Genomic DNA, 27,411 nt, shown 5'->3' with positions numbered 1-27,411 from the left:
GTTTTTCCTTGAACTCTCAAAGCAAGGCAAACTGGCAAGGGAAAGAAAAGTTGTATGTATAGCATATTTCAGATGACACAGTTCTGAAATATGAATTTAATGTGTACATGTTCAAAAGAGTAAAAATAAAATACTAGTACATACTAATATATATCAAATAACAGACGGCTAATTTATTATGTATCTTTTAAAACTGTGTGCTTTTGTGCAACATGGTTTCTTTAGCTGATCACATTTCTAGTTGTGTATAAAGCTGTCTTGATTTACAACATAATATAAATGGAATATTTCCTATTGAGGTTTCAAAAAGCAGTGTTGAATTATAAATTCAACATTTATATTTCTTTTAGTAATTATTCTGTTTTGAGTTTGTTTCAAATTAAGGTTTTTATTTTCCTTCAGAAAAAATGAAAATGTTATAGCCTTGTTCAGAAAATAAGCTTTTACCTAGTTTGATTTAAAAAACAAAAACAAAACCCCACCATGACGGAAACTCTTTCTGGCAAACAAAATAGAGGGAGCACAATGTGAGCAGATAAAGATGAGGAGCATCTGTCTGAGTCTCCACATTGTTAAATGAACTTTATGTTTGCTTAAGATTATTCATCTTGTATTTGACTCTGAGGAGATTTAACCTGATCTAAATCACTGTTCCAGAACTAATGAATTGTGTCTTTGAAATGCCTTTTTTTTTCTTTTATTATAATGGGACGCAAAATAAAATTTTGTATCAGAACAAGCTGGGACTAAAGTCAATTTTCTTCTGTGTACAATGACATATCAGCCAGCCTGGTGTTACACAGGAGAGAGGAAACAGAGGAGAGGAAAGGTGAGGACAATGCAGAGAACCGACCTGCTTCCTGTCTTGGTGTTAGGAGTACCTTGTGGAATTAGGCAGCACTGACTGGGAAGGGATCTAACTTGTCTGTGCCTCTGTAATTGCCGTGGTGGGTCAGGATCAACAATGATTTCTCAGTGAGGAGGATTGCTAAGTGATTTGTACTATTTCATGATCATGTCTAAAGAGCAGAAATAACCAGAAAGACCATGAATAAAATACTATAGAAATTACATAACTTTGAACATCCAGTGATCACACATACACAGTATCTGTATTCAAGTTAAGACAGATGAATATGAATGCACAAATATACCATTTCAATTTAATACATTCTAATTTTCAAGACAGTTAAAGTATTGCATTAGGTTATTGATCTAGTTATTTGAAAATTGGGCAGAAGTTAAAGCAGTTTTTGGCTCACCAAGAAAATGTTCTAAAAATCAACTAGGGAGATTAAAATATGCAATGTGCTGATCTAGCTTGATGCATCTCTTTCAAAATTCTCACCTGGTATGATTTAAGGGGAAGCCTATGTAGAAAGTTTTCACTCCCATTCTGAAGCATCATTCACAATCATTATTTTGTTTTACTGTTGCTCTTCTCAGACATTTCCTTTAAATTATGAAAACTCTGGTGTGGAAAATGCTATGGGCGGGGGAGCAGTAACAATTAAGTTAGTCTTAGTGACAGATGGCTTTTTTTTGGTCACCAGAGCCGAGTACAAAATTAAATCACTTCACTTTTTAATGCACAAGGCCAATTCTTATCGATCAACCTTTTCTTTTCTTTCTCTCTTCTTTCTTTATTATTTTTATTTCTTTGCTGATAAGCATCCAGTTTTATTTAGTAGGTAGAGGAGGAAGAGTTTGTATATTGCTAGATATGTCTGCATTATTCTATTAGACTCTTGTGGTAAAAAAGAATAAGAGAAATTATGCATATTCCAGTAATGAAAATACTGCATTGCTGAATGAAAATACTGCATTGCTAAATGTAGACAAAACAAACGCAGATTTATCGTATCCCTAATAGAAATGTGAGGAAGCTAAATTTTTCTCATTTAATACCATTATTTATGATTTTCATTTTAAACAACATAGCGATCTTTGAAGAATTGACTGGTATTCCATGTAAGAAGGATGCAAACAAATAATTAAAGACTCCCTAAAAATTGTAACAACAAACAAATAGAAAAGCCTGACTGACAAAGCTCAAGATAAATACATGACTTCTGCTTATCCTAGCACTTGAAGAACTGGCATTTATGGTGCTACTGTGCTAGTCCATGGTCACAATTACAGATCTGATTGTTCTTTTCAAGGCATGTGTCTTAAGAGTAGCTGGATGCCTATTCTTCAGAGTTAGGATTTTAGTCATTTAAATAAAAGCGGTTATTGTTCTAATTTAGAAAAATAGCTATTTGCCAAGCACTTCCACTGAAAGGCTGAGCGGATACTTGCACATAAACAAATGAGCAGTTGGTTTGGGAGCATATTCTAGGCGAAAGTGGAAACATACATTTCTAAAACAAATAGCAACAATAACAAAAAAAATTTTCTCTACTTTTAAAATTAATTTTGCTTTCTCTCTCTCTCTTTTTTTTTTCAAAACTAAAAGTAACCACAAACTCTGGTGTTTCCAAGGCTCTCAGAAGCTCAAAAGTCCCTTCTGAGGTAAAGCCTTTCTAGACTTCCCCATTGGAAGCTGGGGGTCCCCTGCTCTGAGCCGCAGCTTCAACTTATGCACACTTCTCTCATGGCATCTCTCATGATATAGACACATCAGTGGCTCTTTGTGCTTCCTAATATACTCTGACCTCCTAAATGTAAGAATGCAATATTTTATCTCCCATCATTAATGTAGGCAGCACAGCTCTGATACAGAGCACATGTTTACTAAATGTTAAAACACTAATGAAAGAATGACAATGAATGTTACTCTACCCTCACCATTGACTTTCCAATTCACTCTTTTCAACTACAGGTCCTCAGTATGTTTCCCATACATGCCATGTCCACTGTTGCTCTCAAACCATCGCCAATACTGTTGCCATTGTCTATGGTCCATCTGTCAACTCCTTTATCTATACAAAGCTGAACTTCCTTTATTGCTCTGTGTGCCATTGCTCCACTGCCATAGTCTTTTTTGAGTACAACCTTTCACACTGTTATCTTTCTCTGGCCCCATGTAGCACCACATAGTGTATCCCTCCATACAGTGTTTTGAATCACTATCCTTTCATTATCTCAAATATTGTTTCCTTGTCTACTGGGGTGGCACTAGCCAGTAGAAATTTCTGTGGTGATGATCTGTACTTTCTGACACTGGAGCCACTGACCATAAGTGGCTCTTGGGTGCTTGAAACCTGGCTTTGGTGACTGTAGATCTAAACTTTTAGTTTTAAAAGGTTTAATTTTTAAATTTAAATAACCACTTGTGGCTAGGGGCTGCTATGTTGAATGGCACAGTTCTAAAGCACAGGGCTTGGCACACATACTTAATAATACTTAATATTGGATTGCAGTCAGGAATTTGACAAGAAAATGCATTGCTCTGACAGAATACTTATCAAACACTTGGGAAGACTAAAAGTCAAAAGAAGAATGAAAAGAGAAGAAATTAAATTTTTTGGGAGATTTAACACACTGATTTCAGACAGAAGGGAATTTGGGTGCAATAGAAAAAGCAAATTGACTAGGAAGAACTGTAGCTACAAAAATTTAAACTAATCCTGACACTGGAAATCCAGAGAAATAGTCATTATGTACACCAGCTTGATTCTTTCTTCTCCAAACTCAGAATATGAATTAATTAAAGCAGATTAATGATTAGAGTGAGCAAAATACAATAGATTTAATCCAATTATATTTTATTAACAGCATTTCATGGAAATGTTTTTTAATACAAGTTAGATCTTCTGAGAATACACTATTTTAATTTCATCGTGTTGACTATCCAGCTATTATAATTGAATTTTATCGTATTAACTATTACATGAAATAGCAGGCCCACAGGTATTTGGTTAAAGATGCTTTTAGAGCAGTATTTTATTCTCCTGGCCCTTCACCCTTTACAAATTATTTTTGCAAGCATTTTGAAATCTAGTTATGAGCTAATTTCAATCACTTCTTTGTCTTTTCTATGAAATGAAAAACCTAAGAAATTGAAGTTTTTATGTCTATCCTTCATTTATTTATACTCATAAATTATATTTATGTTTAATTTATATGCTTATATTTATTATATTTATCATTCATTTATTTTCATAAATGTTTATTGAATGCTGTCTGAGGAGCAGATAATGTGGTAGGTATGGGGAGTTACCTGGTAAATAAGCCAAATGTATTCTTTGCCTTTATGGAACTTAAATATAGCAGGCAATAGCCTGACTGACGTAGAAACGTTAAGAGACATTAAAAGTGTCAGGTGATAATGGACATGCTAGACTATATGCTTCTATGTCCACTGCTCCAAGCAAAAGAGACAGTAAAAAGCGAAAGAAGGTCAGTGTGAAGGCGAGCAAACCAAAAGGCTTCACATATGAGCTTTGGCTTTAGTTGGATTTTGAAGGATTGCTGAGGATTAGGAAGAAGTTGAGAAGGGAAGAGGAATGTCAAAGATGTTACAGATGAGAGAAACAACACAAAGTCTATACTAGAGAAAGGAGCAAGGGGAAAAATAAGACAAACCTAGTTTGAGTGGAAAACAATTAAAACATGACAAAACTGTCTTCTTACATAGACAGATGGGTAATATTAGTAAACAGAGGCAATTTATGGAGAGGATATCCAATCTGATGCAAATTTGGGAAACCTCGATGAAGATGATTCTCAAAATTCACATGCAGAAAACCTGGAGCACAGGTTACATGTTGAATAGGCCACGGGTTTGGGAATCATCAACCAGCCATGCTGCTTGGACCCAGGACAGTGGCTAAATTTAGAGAGGAAGAGAGGGAAGACAGACAAAATCAGGTAACAAAAGAGAGAGCCCTATGGGTAAATGGTAGTTGTGAGTAATAAAGTAGAACGAGAAGCCGCTTAGCAGAAGCCAAAATATCTTTTTTAAAAATAGATCATCAAAAGGGTCTTGTGACAACAGGTTAAGGAAAATGAAAATTGAGAAAGGGCTCCTGGACCTCAAGAGTGAGGTCTCTGATTATTACTAATGAGCACATTTATTAGAACAGTAAATGCACTTGTCATTTTTTATAAAAGCAGCAGGGAAGAGGTCGCATAGAGTGTGAAAGTAGGAGATCAGAGATTGTCAACTGTGTAAATGTAGAAGACTTCACAGGGGCTAGACGAATGAGTGGGTTAGTTATTTGTGTATTTTTGAAAAATAACGGGACTTAAATATGTTTGAAGGTGGAAAATAAGGAGCCCTTGGTGTTTTTGAACTTGAACTGATCACTGCTTTTTATTGTGTTTGGTCTAAACGTGACTCTCTTTTCTATTAAATCCTAGTGAGTCCATTACAGAAGAAACCCTGAAAAAGGCAAAGGAAATTGGGTTCTCAGATAAGCAGATTTCAAAATGCCTTGGGCTCACTGAGGCCCAGACGAGGGAGCTGAGGTTAAAGAAAAACATCCGCCCTTGGGTTAAACAGGTAAAAGAGTTTCCCTTTCTCCCCTCCCCCGACAGGGTTTTTGTAGTAAAGTGTAGGCACCCATTCAAAAGGCCATTGTCAATAAAGAGAAGTGGGATTAAGAAGTGACTGTACTCATGTTGATGCCCATAATGTCACCAGTTTTATCTAGCACATAATTAACTTTTTCTTAAAAAAGAATGAAAGGACACTAGAATGTAAAGATAGGAATGAGTACCTGATTTTCTGCCTTGGCCAAACTGAACAAAACAAAACAAAAATTTAAACTATCTCTCCTCTGCTTTTTGACCTGTGTTCAAATATGTAAGTAGTAAAAAATCTTTAGTGTAATCGATGGACTTGAAATATCCTAGCATGGTGGCTGACCCTCTTGAAAATAATAGTTATCTCCTTTGGCACTAACTTTTTACAGGGCAATACTTTATATTAAGTGCCCCATCTTATGGTTCATTTAGTATTCATTGTGATAGGGCTGAGCATAATGAACTCATCTAGTATTCATGACAATTATGCACTAACATTCATAGGTGTGCTGTTGTGACTTTTTTTTTTTTTTTTTTTTGGCCTTTAATGGAAGGGATGTCTTGGTTTAAAGTACCACCAGCTGGTTTTTGTCCTTTAAAACCATTGACTTTTCTCTGTGTGCACAGGGGGCACATGCATACCTTAGGTCTCAAGCTTGATGCTAAATATTTTCCACTCAGCGATTGTTGTCTTTCTTCCTTCTCACTTGCCTTACACTAGATTGCCCTATCAGCCCAAATTCTTGCTCACTAAGCTGAGCTACTAACCTTTGAGAGTTGAATTGATTTCCAAATATGTTCAATGAGATCTTCTTCTCCCCCTTTTCAATACCCTATAGCTTTAGGTTATTTGTGTCACCCAACCACTCAGTGCCACAGGCAACTTAAATTTTGTGCGTTAATTTGGAAACCCCAAAGACATCCTTGCATGTAGGTCCTTTTCTCAGATTTTTTATTTCATATACAGCTGCTTTTAGAGAGTTGGTGAGGCAAGTCTTCCTAGTAACCAGTTGACTATAGGATCACTTTGCCATGTTCATGAGAGGTTCTACTACAGTGATCCAATGCCCTGTTTCTCATGTGATAACTAGACCATGTCACTATTTTCTCTCTCTTGTTTTCAGAATTAGGAAGCAATTCCATGGGGCATACATTTTCCTGTCTGCATATTTTACAGTAATAGGAATTAAAGGAATATATATATAAAGCACAAAAAAATTTAGTCTTGAAAAAATTATAATAAAATTCTCATTTGTTTATTTTGTTTTCTCTTACAGATTGATACACTGGCTGCAGAATACCCGTCAGTAACAAACTATCTCTATGTTACCTACAATGGTCAGGTAAGAATGGCCAGATTGGCATACCCAGAAAGCTCTAGATTTGGTAGACAGTTCACATTAGGGAATACATAGTTTTTACCTCTTTGGATATCTAGGTAATAAAAATGGCATCATGTGTGTCGGAAATGATGATATGTTTCTATACTCAGTCTTTTAAGAACTGCCTTAAGATAATGAAATCAAATCAGTGAAAGATAAGGACAATAATTACATGATCATATAATTATGCTATATTCTCATGACTACTTAATTTAAAAATATTGAGCTAGATCTATTTTTTACAAGTAAATTGGGCTTGTAGCACACTTTATACTCATGGGTTTCCAGAGACTAATAGAGAATACATGATAACAAGAGGAACAATGAGAAATGCATACTTAATGTAGGACAAATAGTTTAATTAAATTGAATAATAACACATAATGATTTCTGCATCTTCCTTTTCTTATTTCCTCAGGAGCATGATATCAATTTTGATGACCATGGAATGATGGTGCTAGGCTGTGGTCCATATCACATTGGTAAAATGATAAATTTATAGAGGACTTCACATGATTTATGTGTTTTCTTCATACATGTTAATTCCATTATTCCAAGAACTATGTCAAATAAATGCTATGATAATAAATGTTTTGCAAGTTAGGAAACTGGGGTTCAGAAAAATAAACCCAAATATATATAGCTATTTAGTGGTAGAGGGGGATTCAAATGCAGGTCTCAACTGCAAATTCTACCTCCTCTCATTTCACCATGTAACTTTATTTTCATCCTCTTTAACTGAATTGAGCCTCTCACTGGGGTTGGGAATGGATTAGACTTTGACCTTTTACCTACTAGCATAGTTTTTCGTGAAGATCTACATTTCCTCAAGGACTTTATACATTAGCCAGAAATTACATTGTAGATACCATTTCTGACCTCATCCTATGTAACATATGACTTTTGTTTATATCAAATGCAAAGACCCTGTCTCTTTGGTGCACAGGTAGAGCATTATGTAGGCAAAATAAAACATACCCACCAGAGATTATGACATTTCTCTCTAGTCAATTAAATAAGCACTAAGGATTATTATAGCCAGAAGTATGTATTTTAATGGACAGTGATATTAATCAACACATGGATTTAATATTTAATTGCTGCAAAGCATTTTAACATGGAAATGATAAAATATATGATTTGAATATATGTAATCTTATTCTATTACTTTAAACATAGTTTATTTTAGTTTTTACAATGAACTAAGAGCTTCAGGATATGCTAGTTTACCAATCTTTGGACAAATCTTGAAGTGGGACAAAAATGTTATATCTTTACCACCTTAGTCATTGTGTTAGTCCATTTGTGCTGCTATAACAAAATACCTGAGACTGGGTAATTTATAAATAATAGACATTTAATTCTCACAGTCCTAAGGGCTGGGAAGTCCAAAATTGAGTGCCAGGAAGTTCAGTGGTCTGGTGAGAGATAGGTCTCTGGTCCTAAGATGACGCCTTGGACCCTGTGCCCCCTATAAAGAAGGAATGCTCTCTTCATATGGCAGAAGGCACAAGAGCACAAAGGCAACAAGTTTCCTCCATCAAACCCTCGGCCCTGCTTTTTTTGGAGACAAGGTCTTACTATGTCATCGAGGCTAGAAAGCAGCGGTATGACCACAGCTCACTGCAGCCTTGACCATCCAGGCTGAAGCACTCTTCTTACCTTAGCCTCCCTAGAGGCTGGGCCTATAGGCATGCCCCATCATGTTTGGCTAATTTTTAAATTTTTACTTTGTGTAGAGATGGGATTTTTCTACATTGGCCAGGCTAGTCTCATACTTCAGAACTCAAGGGATCCTCCTGCCTCAGCCTCTCAAAGTGCTGAGATTATAGGCAGGAGCCCAGCAAGCTTTTTTATAATGGCATTAACCTATTCATGAAGGCACTGCACTTATGATCTAAACACCTCCTAAAAGGCCCTCCCTCCCAGCACTGTTGCACTGGTGACTAAGTGTTCCAACACATGAATTTCAGGGGACACATTTAGACCATGGCAGTTTACTTATAGCCAAATAGCCTGACCATTTCACTAGCATCTACCTGTCTCCTCTCTGGAATACTTTTTCTTCCTTTTCAAATTTTACCTAATTTATGCAGTAATTCTGCCTTACATCAGGATCCAAAGAAGACTAGTCAAGCTAATAACAATCAAGTGTGTGCTTACTTGGTAGTGAGAATTAATATGCCAGTATATTTGAATAACATATTTTGACAAGAATTTTTAGGAAACAATGTCTTAATGCAAAGAATTAGTACAAGTCTGTGGACTTTCAATTCTATGGCACCCCAGTAGATGTGATATTTTGAGGTGTTTAGGCCATTATTACACTTCAGATTTCTTTATAGAAGGTCACTTACTCTGCATGGGTGGCCTTGCCAAGTTTAAAAGGATATGCTTGGAAAGAATAGGACTTTTCAATCAATCAAGATATGTCAGAGCTGCAATGCATCTCAGGGATTATTAGGTTCAGCCCTCAGACAGCAGATTAAGTGGAAAGACTGAAAAAGAACTCAACTATCCTGATCACTGAATTCACTATTTATGTGTATTGAGGTCAATATAGTCACTTTGAATTTCTTTTCAGTAAGTGAGGGTTATTTTTATCATTAAAATTGCCCCCCATTAACCTTGAGATTACCTATTGCAGAATTTTGCATATACGGCAAGCCAACATTCCTTGCTGTTTAATTAGGTCCTGTTTTTCCTACTACTAATATAGCATACATCATGAATTTGAAATTTATATTTTGGAGTTTAAAAAATTGAATGGAAAGTCATTAGCTTCCCTAGCCTGAACTGACTGGTGCTACATTTCTGCTTCTTTTTGTGTTGTTACTTCGTGCTTCTCTTACCCCTTTTGCCAATCTCATTGTCTCTGCAGGCAGCAGTGTGGAATTTGATTGGTGTGCTGTCTCTAGTATCCGCACACTGCGTCAGCTTGGCAAGAAGACAGTGGTGGTGAATTGCAATCCTGAGACTGTGAGCACAGACTTTGATGAGTGTGACAAACTGTACTTTGAAGAGTTGTCTTTGGAAAGAATCCTAGACATCTACCATCAGGAGGTAAGAAAAAAAAAAAAAAAAAACCAGAAGAAAAGAAAAAAAGAAGATAGATATATGCTGTACACCCTTTATATACATGCATTCAGGCATGTAGATTTATATTGTAATTCATCTTAGAAGAAAGAGCTGCCAGTGGCATCCATTGTCTTATTTTATAGTAAAATTCTGAAAAAAATTACTTTATTCTTATATTTTTGAGCCCCTGGCACAGAGTGATTATTTTTCACATAAAGTTTACTTTTTCTAAGGGTTTCAGCTAGATTTAAAACTCTACTTGGTAACAGGTACCAGATACATATTAACTAATACCAAATGATCCCTCATAAATATCTTGCAGAGTGATTTAATTGGTCATCTAGACATATAATAAACAGCCTCTTTCAAGTTTGTATGATGTGGTTTAATGATGAACAGTTCCCAGAAAATAGTCAATTGCTCACAAAAGACCAGTTAATCCCTTGTTCCATCAGATGAAGCCATTAGTCTTCAGTTTAAGATCAATGAGTTCATTGTGAATAATTTTGCTTCCTTTATAGCTTTCCCTTATAGTTGATCCTCCATTCCGTCCCAATATTACTGTCTTCACTGTGAATTCATGTGATTGCAGATTACTATAGAACTGTAGAACAAATTAAATTATCTCATAATTTAAAAAAACTACTGAAAAAAGAGTGATGTCCAGTAGTTATGTCTTTGATGTTATTAAAGTTATTATTATTTTTTACTAGAAAATCATCTCTATGGGGGAAATATGGTCAATTAGAGGAGAAAAAGTATTTAATGGGAGCCAAAATACTTAAATTTTAGTTTTGACTGAAAACCTCATTGATTTCTTTGAGCTACATAAATTCTCTGTGCTTTATTTTTAATGAACCATGAGTGTAAAAGCATGCTACTTGCAAATATTGTGATGTTAACAGAGTTTATGGTTGAAGTCAGATTATAAAGTATAGTGCTAGAATAATGTTATTATTTTACTATTACCAAAAAAAGTAGACAAGTTTAGGAAGGATGTATAATCATAGTTGTCTACTTGGGCCTGGCCTTCTAATCCTTTAATAAAATTGATTCATTAAATAGAATATATACCATTTTTTAGACCTCTCTGACATGGTTGTTTCAAAATCACTCATTAATATTCATTTCAGATAGATAGATGGGCATCAAAATAAGTGCATCCTAGAAATATTTCTTCAAGACCCTGTAAATCCAGGTTCAGTATGATAGACAACTATAAAAACAGATTCTTATCTTCAAGACATTAGCAATAAAACTAATATCTGTTACATAAATGTGAAAAATCAAATACTAATTTAAAAATATTAAAGAGCATTACAGATGATAGCAGCAGGCATTTTGTGTATAATTATGTCCTTATGAAATGGTTTAAGGAAAGATAAAAAACTTTTATGACTGCTTTTGGATACAATTTTACATGGCTTCCAGTGAGATTCGTTTACTAAAACTGAAGTCAGTATTACAGAAAGAAATAAGTTGGGCCTTTTTAAAATAATTGGTATTTAAAATATAGTATTACTATGTATTAGGAGGTAATTTAAAATATGTTGGAGGACATAATGTACATATGTAAATGTAGACAATGGTATTTCTGTCACACAACAAGTTAAACGAATGAATTAATGACAGCCATTAATTAGTGGTAGGCAAAAACCCGTAAGAGAGTGGATGACTCTAGAAAGAACTGAGGTTCATTTATAGCATTTGTTTTAACTGTAATTAAATGTAATCCTAAAATACTGCCTAAAATATAGAACATCTTTTACTAAAATGTAAATTAGTAAAATGTAAACCATCATCCTTCTCATTGGCAGGTATACATATAGAATTTTATAAATTGGAGATAATTTATGAAATTCCAAAACTAAAGCTGTTTGTAATGAGGCAAATATTATTTCTGTTAGTAAGATCTGTCTATAGTACGTCTGATTTGTGCATAAAAGTAAGGACTAACCGAAGTCATTACTGGCGAGGATCAGTTAAGATATTCTCAAATAAACTTGAAGTATTTCTTTTTAATATTTTTTCTATTGAAAATAAGTTTCTGGTATGATTGCAACTTGGATATTGTTTCTGAAATATTCTTGTGCAATGATAGCTTAGTGATTTCAGTTGTCTATTTTTTTAAAAATAGATATTTAAAACTGATATCACTAAGCTATTTTAACAAAATAAACAACTTATCTATTTTTTAAAAATAGACAACTAAGATGGATAAAAAGGATGTAAACGGATCTGGGTATGATTAATGGAATTTTGGGAACCCAATGGAATTTTAGTCCTATTTTAGAAATCTATTAAACAATATTTGAAATTTTGAATCTTTTATTTCAGTAGATTTCTTGAAACTATTCAGTCATAATGGTTAGGATAAAGATGATAATTTACCTTTGCGGGATACCAGGTTCTTATCCCTATGTCCCTGCAAGTCCGATAATATTTGGTGTTGGATCAATTTAGATTGAATCATCCCATAAAACTGTGCTATGTTAACGTCATCCTACAAACATGTTCTCGTCCTGAGTTTCTTTTGTCGAATGGGCAAAACCTGCACTGCACCATCAAACTGTTGCTCTAAAAGATTCCTGTGGGCATGATTTGTCTTCCCAAGGATGATCTCTGATTCTGGTGGCCAATGATGAGAATTCGGTTTTGTGCTGAAAGCTTTTCTACCACTTAAAAAAAAAAAAAGTTTCGAAATAGCTTTTCTCTTACTCTCTAACATTACCCCAATACCAGCCAGAAAAGCCAAGTTGACATAAAATTCTAATATTTAGTATATTACTTTCAGCATGGCTGAAATTATGATCTATAGCATTGAGTTCAGGCCAGGGATGGTGGCTCACACCTGTAATCCCAGCATTTTGGGAGGCTAAGTAGGGGTGGATTACTTGAGGCCAAGAGTTCAAGACCAGCCTGGCCAATATGGTAAGACCCCATCTCTACTAAAAGTACAAAAAATTAACTGGATGTGGTGGCACATGCCTGTAATCCCAGCTACTAGGGAGGCTGAGGAACAAGAATCCCTTTAACCTGGGAAGTGGAGGTTGCAATGAGCCGAGATTGCACCACTGCACCCCAGCCTAGGGAACAGAGTGCAGTTCTGTCTAAAAAAAAAAAAAAAAAAAAAAAAAGAATTAAGTTCATATACAAGCTCTACACATCTATTTTCTATAAAAGAGATATGAGCAGATTACTTTGCCTTCACTGGGCCTCAGTTTCTTTAGCTATAAAATGGGGCCAGTAAATAATCACCTCAGAAGGATAGTCAAAACAGATAGTCCAGGATACATAGTAGAGTCTTCAGGAAAGGCTAGCAGCTATTATCTTACTATTGTTTTGAATTTATTGCAAAACAGAATTTTTAATTATTTGAGAAGCAGAAATGTTTTTAAAAATAATTTAATACAGTTAATTTGAAAAATGTTGATGTGTTTATTGAAGCCTTTTATTACACTTTACACTCCTATTTAGTGTAATTGACTCAAACTTTTGCTTATAAGTGGCTGCTTCTCCCTCAGTTTAAAAAATTATCTTAAAATCCTTCATGTAAGAGATTTCTTCATATCCATTTAATGGAGTAATTTGTTTTTAAGCCTCTAAAACATTAACAACACTGCTGATAAACCAAACATATTAAGAAAATAGAAAGATTATAGCAAAGAGAATAATTCTTTTTAAAGGTTTCGCAAAAATTTATATTGAACATATTTTAAAATGATAAAAATAGCTTAAGTACACTTATAAATATGCAAAATGGTGGATTATTATTTTCAATACTTTTTACAATGCCTTTAAGCACTCAGTTGCAGGGTGTTTATTTAGTCAGACAGTACCATAATTGCACTCATCAGACAAAAATTAGCTTCATTCCTATAAGAGTATTTCAGAACAATTTTAAATAATGACAAAATACATTTGGCATATATCTATAACTTTGGCAATTCTACTAATATTCATTAGTGGATCATTAGGACACACACAAATTGTGCTAAGCCCAATGGCCTCTCAGGTATTATACTATTTTTGGTATTAATAATCATGTCTTATGTATTTATACACTTATGGTATATAGGTACATAAGACCTTTAATGTTTATTATCTTGTTTAATCTATATAGAAACTTTGTGAAGTAGGCAGGTATTATCCTAATTTTATAGACAAGAAAACTAAACTTTAGGGGGAAAGTTCAATCTTCTTGTCTATAAAATTAGACAAGAAGGGGTGGGTGGTGCACAGAGGGATCCAAGATAGGAGAGACTTTAACTGCAAATCTGTTTCCTCACCATCTCACACCGGTTTACCCTCACTACTACAACAACACCCGTCTTGACAAACTTTGAGATTTCGTGGACTATTTTTTTTTATCTTGAAGTTTTGACTGCTAATAGGAGGTTTGGGCTTATGTGAGAAAGTCTTCTATAAATCAATATCTGAAATAAGGCTAAAAATTCCGACACTGCTTGTAAAGCAAGTAGTAAGGCAGTAGGAACTAAAATCAGTTACTAGGTGCTGTAGACAGGTACCAAGGTTGCAGCAAAGAAGAGGGGAAGGTGGACTAGGTCATCAAAGTGGGACCTGAGATCTAGACTGGACTTAAGGGATAGTTTAAAGGTTAGGTAAGCTGGGCAAGAAAAGAAAGGAGACGACAACCAGGGAAGTTTCAGTGGTGCAGAGAATTTGCTAGTGGGAAAGTATCTAGTTGGGATAATGAATAGTCTTTTTTGAGTTCAAGAAAGGTGATAATAGATAAGACTGGAAAGTCTTAAGTGGCCCTGGGAGTCAATAGTTTATATTTTATTCTCTAGGCAATGGAAACCTTTGGAGAACTCTGAGTATGGAAGCAACTTGATGAAGCAGTATTGCTTAATCTGAATGTAAAGTGCTGGGGTGGAGGTGTACAGGAGAAGGGAGTGTTAAAAGGAGAAATCTGTATTCAGTTAGGAAATTCCAGCAGTAGTCCAGGAATTAATTGATTATAACATGGAGTACATGGCAAACATTTACTGGCTTGATTTTCTTTTCCAAATGCCACACATGTTAATGTCATAAATGATATTCATGTGTACTTGTATGGAAATCTTGCACAAATTTTAGCATCTAAGTACCTGGACAGTCAAAACATTGTGGCATCATTTAACAGTTTTCATTGATAGGAAAGATGGAAATATCACAATCAGGTTAAGAATTATCAGTAAGGAAATAGAAGCAATATTAGCATAGTTGTCCATTTATAATGAAGTTACTCCGATGGCTGATATTTCGAGTGTCTTTTCCAGGCATGTGGTGGCTGCATCATATCAGTTGGAGGCCAGATTCCAAACAACCTGGCAGTTCCTCTGTACAAGAATGGTGTCAAGATTATGGGCACAAGCCCCCTGCAGATTGACAGGGCTGAGGATCGCTCCATCTTTTCAGCTGTCTTGGATGAGCTGAAGGTGGCTCAGGCACCTTGGAAAGCTGTTAATACTTTGGTAAGGAGAGACACAAGTATCTATTGTTAATGTTCTGTTTTAAAGAGCTGTAACCTGAATGTTGACTAATGTTAACTATAGGGCAGACAGAATGCATACACTTAGTGAATTTGCTTAAAGTTGTTGTATATCCATGATTGCAGTTAAATACTGATTATAAATTGTTAGCAGTAGTCTCATTAAGATTCAGACAATGAAAATAATTTCAAACCAGTTTTGAAGAAGATTTGATATTTAGAATCAGACACTGGGAATTTTATGTATTTCAATGTCCAATTTGCATTTTAATGGTGTCCTTTGAGAGAATAAGAAGCTGTGTTATCACTTGATCTAATGATACATTCTGTAATTTTATTGCGTATTTTAAACTATTCATACATTTTTGTTGTTGTTTCTTTTAATTAGAATGAAGCACTGGAATTTGCAAAGTCTGTGGGCTATCCCTGCTTATTGAGGCCTTCCTATGTTTTGAGGTAACGCTGTATATTGTTTTCCAAAACAATGATTCAAAAATTGAGAGATACAGAAATGCATGCTGTATGCTAATAGCACTAGAATTCTATGTATAGTAGTTCATAAATCCATTGACAGTTTCCAAACCGTCACAGCCAGTTCATGGAGCAATATGTGGTCTTCTAGCTTAATGCTTTCCCTTCGGGGAGTGGCCAAAAGAAGAGACTACAATTCTACATCTAGAAGTGTAGTGTAAGGCATTTCCTTACCAATCTGAGAGAAAGTAGCTTTATATTAGAGAATAGGACAATTAAAAAAAAAAGACACACACACGTAAATTGAGGTATCTTTTACCGGCATGTTTTCTGATACCCAGAAATGACAGCTTATCTTTGACTACTGTCAGGACCTTCAGATAATGCCTTTGTTTTAAAATTGAGTTTTTGAGATCAGATTTTTTAATAGATAAATTATAATGGTAAGGAACGAGGACAGTGAGGATGTTTTATATTAAACTTTAAAACAGAGTTTTATCATAAAAGGAGAAGTTGTGAATTACCACTTTCTTCAGATGTTACCACATGTAAGAAATGACTTCACTAAACAGGAGATAATAAAACACAATTTGCAGTGCACAATTTGAAAGTGTAAATGGAATTTGAGATGGGTTCCTTTAAAATAATGAAAAATTTCAAACGAGGTGGAAAACTTTTTATTTAAATGTCATTTTGTGTAAATCACAGTCTAATAATACTACCTCTTTGAGGAGTTAATGTAAATTAATTTAAACATGCACACATTTAAGGATAAAAAAACAACTTTGACTATTGCATTTCTTTTTGCTTTTTTGCAATCTGTATCTTTGTTCCAGTTTCATATACTCTAAATTATAAGCATTATTGCTGTAACCTTCCTCTCTTAAACAGATGAAGCAAGTGAAAGCTCTTTATGCAGAAATTTGTAATAGTAAGATAAACTGGTGAGGTGATGGATATGTAAATAACTTGATTGACTCTATAATGTGTACATAGATAAAAACATCACATAATGCCTCATAAATATATGCAATTATTATTTGCCAATAAAAATAAATTTTAAACATTAAAAGAGAAATTTGTAATAGGGCTAAAGAGGTAAATGCAAAGTAATATTTTTAAAAGCAAAGTAATAGTTTTCTTTTTTGTTTTTTTGCTTTCTGTTATTCCTCTCCTCCCCTCCCAACCCATTTTGAAAATGTCAAAATTCAGAGTAAATTAATTTCAGTTGGCATTATTTCTCCAGTATTTAAAAAGAAAGGATATAGTTGAAAAAAATTTTAATCAGATACCATACACTATATTAGCAAATATTACTTTAAAAATTGATTCATTTGTAATCTAGTTGAGGGAGTAGCATAACCTGCTTTGACAACATAGCAGGGTCAAGAACAGCTGTTGATGATGAGCTCTGAAGAAACAGTTTAGGGAAATCAGGTTCTGGACTGAATCCCGTCAGGGTTTAAGAATTACCTGGAACCAGCAGAGTGTTAATATGGTAAGTCAGAAAGGGAAAACCGTGGAGAAGTACAGTTTCTAGAGTTACCAGGGTTCCCTTTGGGAATTAATACAGGTTTACTGACCCCACCCCCTGACCACCCGCCCCATACCACACCCCCTTGTCCCATCCTCAGCTTTGGCAGTTTTATAATTTGGTTGATTTTCCTGATTAAATGGAGTAAAGTCTCAATTTAGCAAAAGGCACCTTCTTATTCAGCTCGGGCTGGAACTAGAAGTTGTCTGGAACTGTTCTGAAAACCAGTCAAGTCTAGTACTAGCATGCACCTGACCTGCTTTTATCCCCCCTCTTTTTCCAGTGGGTCCGCTATGAATGTGGTATTTTCTGAGGATGAAATGAAAAAATTCCTGGAAGAGGCCACTAGAGTTTCTCAGGTAGTGTCCAATTTCTTTGTAGTGACTTTTATCTCTTAAATGCGACCTTATTTTGTATGCTGTATTCTTCTCACACAATATGTTAGAATGAGTTTTCTTTTTCCCTCTTCTACCCTCTAGTCTCCTATATATAAGAATGAGAAAATTAGAAGCATTAAAATTATAACTATAACTAGATTAAAAATCTATACAAATCTATACTAGATTTTTAATCTAGTTATAATTATAGATTTAGATTTATAGATAGTTATAGATTTAGATTTATAGACAGTTACAGATTTTAATAAAATCTATAACTAGAGTTTTAATCTATAACTAGATTTTCATGAATTAGATGCTGGACAGGGTATTCCTGGAATTCCCAGTCTCAAGGGCTGCCCAGCCATACTCACCATTAGCACGTGAAAGCTTTCCTGAATTTTAATTTTCATATCCGGGGACTTTGCCTTAGTCAAACATACAACTTTCATAGTAAGTCCCTCACTCAACTATTTTTTACTTGTTTTTTTATGTTGACACATTCAATTTGTGAGTTAATTAAAGCATTTATTTTGTGGCAACTCAACCACCTTCCTCCACTGCCCCCCAGCTTTTACTTTCTCCTTCAGTGTTACCTCAGCATGATCCATTTAAGGTTTACCCAGTGGAGTTATTGATCTTGCATGGTGGAGGATAAAAGTAATGTTTTCCTTTTAAAAGCTTTCAAAAGCTTGTTGGGGCTTTTTTCTTTTTTTAAGAGGGGAACAACTCGTAGAGAAGAGTTTGATATTAGGCAAGTGGAATTTGGAGCGAGGAAGAGTGAAATCAGGAGCATTTCAAAGAGGAATAAAGAGCGTGGACTGTTTCTGCACACATGATACTAGGTCCCTGTTCCGTGTATGATAGTTGCTCCCCAGGGATGTTTGGATAGTAAAAACAGTAGATGGGAATAAAGAGTGAGAAGAGGCAAAGGTATAAAAAAAGAAAGCCAGGTAGATTTTGAATTCATGTTTGTGTGCAAATCAGATAGCTGAGAAGGGAATCTTTCCAGTGGGCCAGTTTTCATTAATGGAGTGAGACATCAACTGTCTTCTCCTCTATTTTGTTCCCTGCTAGGGGTCCTGCCATGCAGCCCTTTTCAGAGGCCGGCAACTGTACTCAGCTGGTCTCATGTGAATGATGAAGCAGGTGTCCCCTCTTGTCTGCCTGGAACACTCCTCACAGGATCTCAGTACATTTTTAAAGTATTTTTTTCATTAGCATATGGATAGAACCCATATGAGACCAAAGTTTAATAATAGAGATGTTGTCATTGAATGCTTTACAGTGCAATTCTCCCTATCTAACTACAGCAGCATCTGGGATACTAAATTCAATGACTCTAAAGTGAAACCAGCCCCAATCAATCAGTAATCTATGTATGCATTCACTGATTTATAGTACCTGTTATACAGTGGCAGTGTTCTCAGTATCAGGAATTACACTCATGAAAAGAAAGATATGGTCTCTACTATCACATAGGACTTCTTTTTGCTAGGATCAACAGACTTCAAATAATTACAATTAAATATAATGAGCAATGAACATTGCAATAGAGAAAATACAGGATGTTGAGAGATACTGTGAAAGTCTTAGGGTCCAGTCCCTGAGGAAGGGACTTTTAAATTGATACTTGATGGTTGATTCAGAATTAACTGGGCAAATGGCTTACATTGTGGGAGTAAGAAGGGAGAGAGGAACGAGCCTAAAGGTGAGAAAGAGTAGGGAGTTTCTCAAAACTCATAAAGCATTCCTTATGTGACTAGGACATCCAACATGATGTTGATTATTAGTGATGGTACAGAAGTTGTCAGGGACCAAATAAAGGAGACTTTATTGGTTCTTATAATGAGTTTGAATTTTAGTCATTTTTTAAAAAAGATTAGTGTATTGCAATACATAGAGTGAATTATGGAGCAAGACCAAATTCACGGAAAGAGGTAAGTGAGTTGTTGCTATAGCTGAGGGTAGAGATGATAATACCTCAGATTGGAGTAATGACACTAAAGATGGAGAGCAATAGTAAGAATGCGCATTGAAAATAGTAGATGAACGGAAGTGGAAAGTGAAAGAGGATAAAGGATAACTTCTGAGTTGTCTGCCTTGGACAAGTGGGTTGACAGTGATGACACTGAGATGGGGAACACTGGGAAAGGAGAAAAGGCGAGAGGGAGGAATTATATATATATATATATATATATATATTTTTTTTTTTTTTTTTTTTTTTTTTTTTTTTTTTTTTGAGATGGAGTCTTGCTCTGTCACCCAGGCTGGAGTGCAATGGCACAATCTTGGCTCCACCTCCCAGCTTCAAGTGATTCTCTTGCCTCAGCCTCCTGAGTAGCTGGGATTACAGGCACGTGCCACCACACCCAGCTAATTTTTGTATTTTTAGTAGAGACAGAGTTTCGCCATATTGATCAGGCTTGTCTCAAACTCCTGACCTCGTGATCCACCCGCCTTGGCCTCCCAAAGTGCTAGGATTACAGGTGTGAGCCACTGTGCCTGGCCAAATTTTTAACCTTTTGAATGTGAACTGCCTGTGAGGAATCCAAGTGGAGATTATTTAAAGGCAAAGGTTATTATAACAGACTTGGAAATAAGGATCAAGCTCATGGCTAGAGATAAAGAAGTAAATATAGATTTTGAAATAAATAGCATATTGGGTTTTTTGTTTTGTTTTGTTTTGTTTTGTTTTTTTGAGACGGAGACTCTGCTCTGCTGCCAGGCTGGAGTGCAGTGGCAGCAATCTCAGAATAGCACATCATTTTAATTGAAGATTTGAGAATTGAAACAATCACTGAGGGAGAGAGTATAGAAGAAAAGGAGCAGCTAAGACAGACACTAGAGGAACACACACATTTAAGGCTGAGAAGGGAAGAAAAACATCACGAACGAGCTTAAGAAGCATGAAAATGTAGTTTACGGATACCAAAGAAAGAAAGTGTTTTTCAGAAGGCCAGCCTTGTATGATACTGCATTGCATGACAGTGGTCAGAAGGGGTTTGCGTTCAGAGGAAAAGGGATATTCAGAGAAGGATCCAGGGAGGAGATAGCATGTGACCTAGGCCTTGAAGGATGAGTCGAGATTTGAAAGATGAAGCTAAGAAGAAAGGATAGAATGCATGTAGGGAAAAGGCCCATGGAAGCAAGTAAATGCAGGGCCTGGTGAGAAGACAGTGGCCCAGGTTGTTTTAGCCTATGGTACAGAGGAGAATATATCTAAACCTTGGAGATCTTCCCTCAACCTCTTCATTTAGTCTGGAGAAAAGCAAGTGGGGTTCAGGTTGCAGAGGGCATCCCGACCCCGACATGAAGGAAATGAGTGTGGACACTTTAAGATGAGAAGGGGTCTGAAACAACCAAGAAGAGGATGCTTTAAGATTAATAATTTAAAAAACACTTCATTTTCCAGTTGCAAAGCTCATATTTTACAAGTGGCATAAGGCAAATCAACTCGAGGCAAAGAGTTTTATCTTTAGCCCAGTAAGAACAAAACAAAATGCCACTCTCATTCTGAGTTCTCCCACAATTCTCAAAGAGAGATCTGATTTAGAAAGTTGTAGTGCTTAGAAAAGATACGGTAGAAAGAAAGAAACATTCTGAACCAATAAACATATAACTAGAAAGTAGAGAAAGATTCATGATTCTGGTAGCAGAGAAAGAAGCCATTATTCTCCTTCCTTAGTCTCCTCTTTTCTCTAATTGGCCTGGATTCCTATACTTGAGAATTCAGAACTCATGGCCAGTTTGCTGAGCACTCAAAGTTGGAGAAAGACCCTCTGCCTCACTTTAAGCAGAGAACGACCCTGTTATTACAACACAGATTAAGTAATAAGTTTATATAGTATATTCAGCCTTGAGTGTTTTGCAAGTATTGCCCTGATACTTATAATACTTAAGGTACATGGCTTATTGACACCACATACATACTGTTAGCTAAATGTTCTGCTCCTCTGTTTTCCTTTGTGACAGGAGCACCCAGTGGTGCTGACGAAATTTATTGAAGGGGCCCGAGAAGTAGAAATGGATGCTGTTGGCAAAGATGGAAGGGTAAGGGCTGTATTTCCATCTCCTTCATTCCTGCCTCCTCATCATGTTTTTCTACAACAATCTTAAAATATTGACAGGTTAGAATTCATGATATCCATAAGACAGGTCTCCAGAAATAGTGGAGAAGCTGTAAAAACAATCAAATTCTCTGGCAATTCAGTTGAAGTGTTATGGGTATCATATTTCCTATGTTTCATACTCTTAAAATTTCTCTTTGATGATATTCAAAAGTAATTATCATCCTGTACTCATCATTCCTTTTAAATAGATTTTCTCTCTCATTTTCTTTTGTCTGTGGCTTTCCTTTTATGTTTCAATGGGTATTACGAAAATATTCCATACTTTTCTTTCTGAAGTTCCCAATTGAATCCTGGTTTTTCTTCTTTCTTCATTTCTCCCCCTCCTCCCTTTTTATTGCATTAATAAAGGCAAAGCCAAATAGACTAAAAGCAGATAATATGAAATTGGCTTACCATATCACATCTTATATATCTAATTCAAGGAATACCTCCAACTTCAAGGATAATGAAAATACGAAGAATGTTTTACTTTTCTAGTTTATTAATAATGCATTTATGATTTCTCTTCAGAAGTAGGAAGTTATGTTGTAGGGGGTCTATGCCATTTTACTTGCTTTAAGGAAAAATAAAAAGTTAGCGTTCATCTTCTGCTTTGCAAATACTTCAAAACACTACTGAAGGTGTTATATCTTTTCATTTTCCTTCCAGATTAGCAGTTCAGAGTAGATCTTGTTAATACAAATTGTAATGGTATCTACTTACCACAGAATCACATAATCTTGAGTTGAAACACCTTGAGAGAGAATTTATTCCAGCCCTCCACCCTCCAAGATAGAAATTTTCTTTACAGCATCCCTGGAAGGTGGTCATATGTTTTCTTTCAAACACTTTGGTGATACAAAGCACAGCACATTGTAAGACTATATATTGCAGTCACTTCTTTTTGACATCTCAGGTATCCTTTGCTTTGAACTAAGGTCTGTTTCCTTGGAACTCTTATCCCTGACTTCCTGAGTTTCAGAGCAAAAATTTAATCTCTTTCCTTTTCAACATCTTAGGTTTGAAGGTTGAGATATAAAATAAGAGGAATGTGTTACCTATATATGGAAGTGGAGAATGTGAGACTGGTCTAGAGACATTTGTACTTTCTCAAATACTGTACTGGTAAAATACTGCTGGTCGGTCAGCTTTATTTGGCTCTAGGTTGCCAGGATATGTACTTGTCCTAAGGTTTTCCCAGATATCAAGCATTGCACATCATCCTGTACTCCCTCTTTTGGAAATGTTCCAGGATAATCACATAGTTTTTAAATTGCCATGCTCAGAAATGGGCATAGAACTGCAGGTATATTATGACTGTTGCTGAGCTCAGTGGGGTGAATGCCTCCCCTTTTTCTAGACACTTAACCAAAAAATGAACTATTATTTTATAAATAAGCTCTTGTAAAAAATGAGCTCTCACTTATATGTGGGCTCTTTTATCCTTACAAACATCCTCTGAGCAGGTACCATTGTTATTCCTATTTTACCGAAACCAAAGCTAAGCAGTTAAATCACCTTGCCCAGGTCGCAGAACAGAAGGATGGAAACTCAAATGTCCCTCTTTTTTAAGACATTTATAAATCGGATAAGCAAATCTCCTATGTAATTTATTTAGTCTTTTATACCCACCCAATTATTCTCCCTTACTGTCAGCTTCATCATTTCCCAAGGACACACGTATTATTAACATATAGGTTATACAGTGACTGAGACCATTGACTTTGGAATCTGACAGATAAGATTCAAAATTCTAACTCAGTCACATACCAGTCACATGAACTTGGGTTATTTATTATTATATTGCTTTTGTTTCCTTACTTCTAAAAAGGCACTAGCATATTTTTCTTTTGACTCTTTCCTCTTTCAAATTTCCATTTAAAGATCTCTTGAAGAGATCTTCGAGACTTATTTTTAGTCCACCTAAGTTATGCCATTTACCTAGATAGACATTGAGCTCTCCCACCCTCTTCTTTTTTAGTCCCTAAATGGTAAAGATAGTTTCAGTGCTTTTCAAATGCTATAGTTTCCTCTCCCATTCTTAAAAGTCAATATGAATTGGTTTCATTTTCCACTTTTCCTATTACTTATGTTCATGCTAATCAGTGGATGAGGGAAGTAAGCTCTCAGCCACTGTTTGCTGCCTCTAGAGGCAATCTGTTACTGCACAGGAGGCCTAGTTAATCTGGGTGCAGCACTTTCTGCTGTGCTCATCAGCAATGTAGCAAGGGAACTGGACCATGCTCAGTGCATCTGTTAGGACCAAAGGGGTGGGTGAGGGAATAGCTTCCTTGAAGGAGGTACCTGAAAACTCTTTCTAAAATCTTTTTGTTTTTGGCCAGGTTATCTCCCATGCCATCTCTGAACATGTTGAAGATGCAGGTGTCCACTCAGGAGATGCCACTCTGATGCTGCCCACACAAACCATCAGCCAAGGAGCCATTGAAAAGGTCATAATTTATAAATAAAAGTTGAATGGAAAAGGCAACAATAAGAAAAAAAAAAGATATGCAGCAGGTTAAATTTAATGATGAGGGCAACTTCCTTGCTCTCCGTCACCTAGATATTCTAAAAATAATTTTCTTCACTGCCCTTTTGAGCCCCTTTGGTTGTATGCAAGTACAGGGGTTCTCAAACTTTATGTGCATCACAGACATGTGGAGAGTTTGTTAAACAGATTGCTGGACTCCAACCCCCAGTTTCCGATTTCATATTTCTGGATTGGGCTCAGAATTTCATTTTTCACAAGTCCTGAGGTGATGCTGTTAGTCCAGGGATGGCAGGGAACTGCTGCTTCTGGGGATTCTAATGTTTCAGGGCCACCCACAGGTGAGCAGCATCTGAAGCAGTGCTTCTCAGCTAAGAGTGGTGAAACAAGTATAGACCAGTCACTTGAGAACCCTCTGGAATCTGTGCTTTCCGTCCTCACCCTTGACTTCACCTTCAGAAAGCGCTTTCTGATATCTCTTTTTTGAGCTCCCTTTGAGAGCTAGCCCTTTAAAGAACTTCCCAAGAATTATGACTCTGCCTTAGTACTCAGTATGCACTGCTAGGTGTACATTTAGAGCCTATCATCTCAAAAAACTTTTCAGGAGGTCCCATTAGTCTTTAGGTATATTAGATCAGGCTCAGCTGTTTTCACAGAGCTTTTCCAGTGACCCTGCCATCAGAATCCAGGCAGACTTGTCTCTCTGGTTGTATATTGAGCTGGATTCTGAAGGTCTTTGTTCTAGAATGAGAGGTAGCAGGATACTTTGTAATAGCAGAAGCACAAAAGAAAAAAACGTCCTTGGATCTCAAATGTACTTCAGTTTCTCATGTCAGGATGAATGACCTTCAGAACTCAGGCTTTTCCAAATCTCTCAGAGCTCAATGTCTCATACACTCTACTTCCTTTTATACCCAATTGCGTTGCTGAACCACTCTTGTAAGCGTAATGAGTGAGGAGGTCTTGCTTTTTGTAATCATTGACGCCTCTTGGCTTAGGGACATTCGGACTCTGATTGAATACAGGGATTTCTGTATGTGACATGCAGGGCTTCCCTGCAGGGAAACACTCTTTCCTTCCAAGCGTAATATCTACCCTTATAGGGTCTAGGGCAACAGAAAAGCAACATAAAAGAAATCTCTCTGGTCTCTTTGCAGTACCATGTAATTTCAGGGCCTGTACCTCCCTGCAGGTAGGTCATTAGATTGATATAGAGGTGGGACTGCAGTTTCTGGTGCTAAAGCAACTAGACTGAAAGGATTCCATTTAACCCTCAAAATAAAACCAGGTTATATAATTGTAGGTAGATAGGGGAATTTGGCAGAGAGATAATCCTGTAAAATTATTTGTTCTTTACCCTCCTATTATTTTGTGACTATTTATTGCATATTAATAGAAGCCTAATAGTGCCCTCCATTATTATTAAGCAGATATATAGCTCTCTGTAAAGAGAAATTAAAGACATCCAAATTTAAGGTACTGTGCCTTTTAGAAGGTTTTTAAAAACTAAGATATGTTCTTTAGCACACTATACGGTTATCCTTTTTAATTTAGGTGAAGGATGCTACTCGGAAGATTGCAAAGTCTTTTGCCATCTCTGGTCCATTCAACGTCCAATTCCTTGTCAAAGGAAATGATGTCTTGGTAAGAAATGTCAAGGTGCCTGAGAGGACACCACCACTGTGTTAGGTCATGTTGGTTTGAGTCTCTGGTAATCTTCTTTGTGAACATTGGACATAGAGCAGCGGAGCCCCCTGCATCTTTTTGTGTCTGAGTGTGGGATGATGCATAGCATATAATGTCTACCTTATTTGAAGGCTGGGCCTAGGCTCTAGGTGGCACTGATAAGTCAGTTACAGCTTTGTAAAGCACTCTGATACATTGGGAAGGTCACTGTATGCCGCCTACACTATAGTATCGTTGGATACAGTGATACAAGCTACCATCAATAAACTGCATGTGTAGAGTACTCAAATTCTGTATACTGAAATTCTGCTTTACTCCTTACTCAGAGAAGATAGCATTTGCAAAAAATGATACATGAACTAGATTAGTTCTATTTAATTTAGACTACTTAGTTTAGCTATTCAGTAACTGCCATAGTCTGTTTTGTGTTGCTATAACAGAATACCTGAGTCTGGGTAACTTGTAGAGAAAAGGGGTTTATTTGGCTTATGATACTGGTAGCTAGAAAGTCTAAGATTGGAGGGGGTCTCAGGCTGCTTCCACTCATGGCGGATAGTGGGAAGGGAGTGGGCACATGCAGAGGGATCAAAAAAAGTGAGGGAGAAAAACCTGAAGAAACCAGACTATTTAACAGCCCATTGTTGTGGAAATTAATTTATTCCTATAAGACTGAGAACTTACCCCAACAGGAGAGCATTAATCTATTCATGAAAAATCCACCCTGTGACCCAAATACCTCCCACTAGGCTCCAGTTTCCATCATGGCCACACTGGGGACCAAATTGCAACATGAGTTTTGATGGGGACAAACTGCAACCAAATCACAGTAGTAACCAACATTGATTTACCTCCTACTTGCAGTCATATGGTAGCTGCAAAAATGTATTAGGCACAGGGTCTGCTCTCAAAAATCTTGTAGTTTAGTGAAGGCCAGGAAGAAGATAAATTTGATGATAACTATAAGGCAGAGTATCATAGTTGTTAGAGGGGATGTACAAATAAAATGGTGTTGGAATTACGGAGCAGAGAGTACATTCGCCAGTGTGTGTGCACGAGCATGTATTTGAGCATCCTTATGCTTGATTAGGGGTAGATCACAAAAGACTTCAAGGTAGATTTTGTATTGTGACCTGGATCTTGCAGAACAGTTGGAATTTTGACAAGGTGGGGATGGTAGAGAGACTATTACATGAAGATAGAACATCATCTGTAAAAATGAGAAAATGGCATATTTTGGCAGACAGTGAATAGTTCAGTTGAGTGAGATAATTTTCCTTAGTAAATAGTGGAAGGCAAACTGGGAAAGTAAGATTGACA

General features: G+C 36.1%; 1 protein-coding gene across 1 annotated transcript in view; it reads left to right on the top strand.

The window, feature by feature from the left end:
• Positions 1 to 27,411, top strand: part of CPS1 (carbamoyl-phosphate synthase 1) — a 118,952-nt gene that overhangs the window by 75,211 nt on the left and 16,330 nt on the right. The window contains exons 22-31 of the mRNA XM_003925583.4: positions 5,308 to 5,449; positions 6,750 to 6,815; positions 7,273 to 7,336; positions 9,736 to 9,917; positions 15,215 to 15,409; positions 15,815 to 15,882; positions 17,715 to 17,790; positions 21,784 to 21,861; positions 24,263 to 24,370; positions 25,963 to 26,052. Coding sequence (XP_003925632.2) covers positions 5,308 to 5,449; positions 6,750 to 6,815; positions 7,273 to 7,336; positions 9,736 to 9,917; positions 15,215 to 15,409; positions 15,815 to 15,882; positions 17,715 to 17,790; positions 21,784 to 21,861; positions 24,263 to 24,370; positions 25,963 to 26,052 — 1,069 coding nt within the window. The remainder of the gene's footprint in view (positions 1 to 5,307; positions 5,450 to 6,749; positions 6,816 to 7,272; positions 7,337 to 9,735; positions 9,918 to 15,214; positions 15,410 to 15,814; positions 15,883 to 17,714; positions 17,791 to 21,783; positions 21,862 to 24,262; positions 24,371 to 25,962; positions 26,053 to 27,411) is intronic.

Source organism: Saimiri boliviensis, chromosome 5, assembly GCF_048565385.1.
Source record: "Saimiri boliviensis isolate mSaiBol1 chromosome 5, mSaiBol1.pri, whole genome shotgun sequence".
In the NCBI taxonomy this organism is placed as follows: Eukaryota; Metazoa; Chordata; class Mammalia; order Primates; family Cebidae; genus Saimiri; species Saimiri boliviensis.
Note: the sequence above shows the minus strand (reverse complement) of the source record. Positions and strands in the feature narration are given on the sequence as shown.